This window comes from Hakea prostrata, chromosome 7 (genome assembly GCF_041222555.1).
Source record: "Hakea prostrata isolate BN-2017 chromosome 7, UWA_Hpros_2, whole genome shotgun sequence".
NCBI classification, from domain to species: Eukaryota; Viridiplantae; Streptophyta; class Magnoliopsida; order Proteales; family Proteaceae; genus Hakea; species Hakea prostrata.
In genome coordinates this window covers 23,884,431-23,889,739 of record NC_142606.1, presented here as the reverse complement: position 1 = coordinate 23,889,739, position 5,309 = coordinate 23,884,431, and the positions used below count along the sequence as shown (strand labels likewise).

General features: G+C 40.3%; 1 protein-coding gene across 1 annotated transcript; it reads left to right on the top strand.

Moving 5' to 3' along the window:
- The first annotated feature begins 3,132 nt into the window (after nt 1–3,132).
- Nucleotides 3,133–4,845, top strand: LOC149010703 (exopolygalacturonase-like). Its single transcript, XM_089162472.1, has 5 exons — nt 3,133–3,309; nt 3,466–3,780; nt 3,890–4,179; nt 4,294–4,522; nt 4,618–4,845. Exons 1-5 carry the CDS (start codon nt 3,133–3,135, stop codon nt 4,843–4,845), a joined length of 1,239 nt encoding a protein of 412 aa, XP_089018598.1.
- The last annotated feature ends 464 nt before the right edge of the window (nt 4,846–5,309 follow it).

Genomic DNA, 5,309 nt, shown 5'->3' with positions numbered 1-5,309 from the left:
ACTCAAAAGCAACTGAACAAACTGAAGTTCTCTTCTGTTTGCTGACCTTATCCTTGCCCACACAAATTAAGCAAGAAAGGCCTCATTCCTTTATATATACTACCAGTCTTCGCTCTTCCCTCAGACCCAAATACAAAGACAGGGAAAAGGTGAAGATCGAGATGCATGCTTTGATTGCTTTCGGTGGGTCGGCCAAGTTGTTTTTTTATCTTTTCTTGGAAGTGTTGATTGTTGATTTCTGAAACATGTCCTTTCCATGTGAATACCGAATCTGATCCAAAGCAAAGAAATGAAATGGGTTGCATGACGACTTGATGCTGTCGTCAATAGCTATTACGTCAAGAAGATTAAAGAGAAAGCAGTTTCCCTCCTCATTCCTCCAGTAAGATGCATTCAAGGGAATAATAGTCATTGATGAACACTTCAATTATTTCTCCATTATTTATGATTTATCGGATTACACCAAATCTAGTAGTCTTTATAAAAGGTTTAAGTATCTTTAGATCCTAAAATTAGGTGACATGCATCTTTAACTACCGAATCCTATTCTTTGAGTTTCTTTGACGATTTCATTGAAATCCCTAGACATAACCAGTCAAGTAGAAGTAATTAGTCTCCACACCAAAAAGAGAACCGCTATAACTATTGGGACCCTCTCCTTTTGTAATCGACAAGTTTCCCAATTTTTCGTTAGTTGAAATCTTGTACAGAATCAGAATATAGACTGGTGGGAAGAGAAGAGGAGCTTGAGGTTTGCATAAAGACCTCAATCCTGAGCCTTAGTTGTGGATATGGGTATCAGACACCGTGCTTGTACATACCATCTTATTGTTATGTTAATACCAACTTAGCAAGTTTTCTGTTACCTTATCTACAACTTTTTATGGCGGTTAGATGAGACTCTTCTAAAGGTTGATCAAGGCACTCAAAGTTCATGTTGGAGGGGTGCCTCAACGTATGCTACAAAATGACTCTCTACAAGTAATTAGAGCCGTCTGTGAGAACGAGTAACTTTCACAGAAGGTGCCAACTACTCAGTGTTATAAATACCAATATGTAACTAGTACCTAAGCTCGCCCAAATTAATGGTCAGACTAGGCTAGACATCATTCAACTATTAGTACCAATGGTACTATGCTAGAGGGGCTCAATCCCAAGTCCATAGATGAGCTCAAGGAGGCACCCTCGTCATCACAGTGGTGAAACTTTGGTACAGGGGTCAACCCTAGACACAAGGGTCTAGACTAAGTAGGGTGAATGATCAATGTTGCGAACATGTGATTGAACCTCCCGAACACCTCCTCCAAAGACCAAATCTTTGCGAAGACACTCTCACTCAGTCCATGTGCATAGAGAGGGCTCAGGAAGACACCTAACACCTATAGGAGATACGTTGACCTAACAACATATTGGATCTTGGGCTGCATGCCAGTCGAATTGCTAGCTGGGCATGGTAGGGTCTATGTCGTCAAATCATCACTATCACTTGCAACAAGCCGACGTGTCAGGGAGGCCAACTCTCATAACCGATATCTCAATCTCAGAAAATATTTGGTCCAGCTGGAGAATCCAACGATCCCAATAATCAAGTTAGACTATAAATACCTCTCACCTGCCTCATTTAATTTACTCTCCCATGCTCGTTAGCTATGAAGATCGGAGCTCTAAACCACATCATCGAGGTGTTTTAGTTGAAGTTGACTTGATCGTTGTAGGCAGCTACCCAATTAACCATCCTAGTTGGTCTCCTCTCTCTTTTGTTTGTGTGAATAGGTTCCTAACAACTAGGGTTCAACCTTAGTTCACTCGAAGGATCAGATTTGGTTGCAATTACTTTTAAAATATTACTCATTTAAGATCAAGGAACCTGATTGGGTGGTAGAGCAGTAGGCAAGGGATGATCGCCTAAAAAAGTCTAAATAACTCCTCATATCATTAGAGCCACCCAATGGAAGGTGTTTAGTGTTCTTCAAAAAAAATTTAAAAAAAAGAGTGTTAATCATTAATGCCTCCTTGTATGATAGCTTAATTACATATTGAACCTTATACTTATGAAATTATTGTTGCCCTTTCACTTTTGGCAGGCGTTAATTGAGCCTTAGATGTTAGTGCATAATGTCCATTTTATCTTTCACTAAAAATGATCCAAAATTTGCCAAACAAATTAAACCCCCACACTCTAGTTGGAACACATATCACCATCAGGTTAATACTCTGCTACCATTTAGGGTTACTTTGGGCACTTTGAGAGATACAACACAAATTTCACACCATCAGATAATTAACAATTCTTAATGGTAGGCGACCAATAGTAAAAGTAGGCAAAGTATGGAATTCAATTAGTTATTTCTAAAAATATAGGGTATAAGGTAGTAATTAAACTATGTTATAGGGAGATATCAATAATTATCCCTAAAAAAATGTATCTGAAAGTTTGAAAGTCCTCAACCTGGGTTGGGCCTGGGCTTGGGCCTCTGTGTGTTTGGGTCCTCAATTTGAAACCGAAAAACAGGGAAAGCGTAAGTGATGATCCAAATTCTAAGGCGACGGAGTAGAACATGGAAAGAAACCGGCTTGAAGTGGTTGGAAGAAACAGTGGTAGTTAGGGCCCGAGAAAAGCGGTTGTTCTTGGTAAGTCTTGCCATGAGAGGAATGTGGGATTTTGTGTCGAATCTTCTTCTTTCTAGTTACGGAAAAGCGGAAGTGGTAAAGAATCCCTACCACCGATAAATATAGAGTATATCAACTAATCTACCTAACCACAGCTAAATCTAGCAGTGAAGAAAAGGATCGAAGAAAAAAAAATTGCAAGTCAGATCGAGCTTGATGAACCGAACAACGGTTGTTTAATTCTAATATTACATGCATGGTTACATGAATTGGTTGATTAAGGGAAAGAGAGTGGAAGACGGAGAGGGAGACGGTTTCTGAATCGAAACCAGAATACCAGGTTATAAAAGATGAGACATGACAAGAGCACTGCAACACCAGATAATAGTTTGAGAGCCGAGCGTTGGCGTTGGCCCCTTAATCTTTGTTTTTCCTTTTCACACAGATGCAGAGGAAGAACAAAGATTGTGAAAGACTATTCTAATACTAATTGCACATTTGTTCTACTGATTGAGTGCGATAATGGCAGCAGTTGCTCTTCTTTCTTGTTTTGTGGCTCTCCTTCTATGTGTAGCAGAGGCTCGTCCTCCTCTTGGCAAAGGCATTCCTACCGGCCGTCGAGCCCCTACTCGTGATGTTACGATTTTTAATGTACGAAAATACGGTGCCAAGGCTGATGGGAAGGCCGACAACACTCAGGTGATTCTCCATCTTTTTTCTCTTTCTCTACCTCCATTTATAATGGATTAACATGTTAAGCTGAATTGCTGAAATCAAATTCTAAAGCTTCCTTTTCTGCATTTTCCGTCTTTCCCACATAGAAGAGAAATTTCATATTTATCTGTGGTGTTGCAGGCATTCATGAAGGCATGGGTTGCAGCGTGCCATTGGAAAGGGAAAGCAAGGCTTCTTGTACCTGCGGGCGTATATAAGCTTAGTCAAGTTATATTTGAAGGGCCATGTGTTGGGCCACCTCCCATCGTCGTTCAAATAAAAGGAATTCTTAAAGCAGATACGGATATTACGAACTATGAAACTCCTGAATGGTTCTTGTTTGAGAGAATTAATGGTCTGCTTCTCACCGGCGGAGGAACTTTCGATGGTCAAGGTGCCGCCGATTGGAAATACAATGACTGTAAACACAACAGTGGCTGTCAACTCATGCCATCAGTAAGATGCTCAAATCATGATTCTTGTTCTTGTTTCCGCAGATGATGAATTTGTTTGAATCCTCTCAGTTAAGTCCAAGAACATTATTGGGTTTTTTCTTATTTTGCAGAATCTAAAGTTCAATCACATAACCAATGGGAGAATTCGGGATATCCGTTCACTTAATAGCAAAGCTTTCCACATTATGGTTAACTTCTGCCAGAACTTTGGAGCACGCAAGCTCAATATCACTGCCCCTAAAACTAGCCCAAATACCGATGGAATCCACATAAGTGAATCCAACTCCATCACAATTTCCAGGAGCTTCATTGGAACCGGGGATGATTGCATCTCTATCGGTCAAGGCTCAACTAATGTCACCATTACTGGAGTCGCATGCGGACCAGGGCATGGAATTAGGTAATTTCTTTCCCCAGGATCTCCAACCCTACTTTCCAAGAGAAACCCAGAAACGGTATGAGCATTAACTGATTCACCACCATTGATATTGCGGGTTATATGTTTAAACAACAGTGTTGGTAGCCTTGGCAAGTATGACGACGAGAAGGATGTGAATGATATCAAAGTGCTGAACTGCACATTGTCGAACACAGACAATGGCGTCAGGATCAAAACTTGGCCTGGATCACCACCGAGCCGTGCATCAGGATTCCTTTTTAAGAACATTATCATGGACAATGTCCGGAACCCCATTAAAATTGATCAACAGTATTGCTCAGGGAGTAGCTGCTCCAATAAGCCGGTAATAAAATTTCTTTTCTTCTCATAGACATTTCATCGAACAGGTGGTAAAATGAACTAATTGTCTGTCTTTGTTTTTCTTTTTGGGGGTAAAAGCCATCTCGCGTGCAGTTGAGCAACATTCATTTCGAAAATATCAGAGGAACCTCAGCATCAAAGGTCGCAGTGAGCATCGCCTGCAGTAAACAACTGCCGTGCCAAGACGTTCGGTTGTCCAACATCAATCTCCGATACAAAGGCATAAACGATTTCACTGCTACATCCTCATGTTCGAATGCAAAATTAGGCTTCGCCGGCGTTCAAGTCCCACCACCTTGTCGATAGGTTTCAGCTTCATGGTGTATTAGCAACAGAATGAGGGTATCACTAGTATGTTGAAAGTAGAGATAAAATGTAGATGGAGAAGGATCCAACAAAGAAAGAGAGCTTTTACCAAAAAAAAAAAAAGAGAGCTGCTTTTTTTCGCACTTCAAAATTATATGTGCAATGATAATGACAACAATTTCTAACATAAAATCATGTCTCCAAGTCTCCAAACCAAAACCCAAGAACGCAAAGCAACATGGTAAAGAACACTAAAAAAAACAAAATATGTGCAACATGGCCAGGTTGGGTCGGACTTTTCAATACCTCCACGCTAGCCTTAAGTACTCTATCTTGGCGTTGACTCAAATTCAAACCCTACATGGTTGAGACACAATGGGGTGCGTAAGATATTTAATCTTGACCTTACCCTTAACCCTAATCACAAGGAATAAAACAACATATAATTGTCTATTTTTACTAAA

Bases quoted from the DNA above. Each gene is read 5' to 3' on its own strand.
- LOC149010703 (XM_089162472.1), top strand. From the start codon at position 3,133: ATGGCAGCAGTTGCTCTTCTTTCTTGTTTTGTGGCTCTCCTTCTATGT. The intron at 3,310-3,465 runs GTGATTCTCCAT...GTGGTGTTGCAG, and splicing joins GGAAGGCCGACAACACTCAG to GCATTCATGAAGGCATGGGT. The intron at 4,180-4,293 runs GTAATTTCTTTC...TTTAAACAACAG, and splicing joins GGACCAGGGCATGGAATTAG to TGTTGGTAGCCTTGGCAAGT.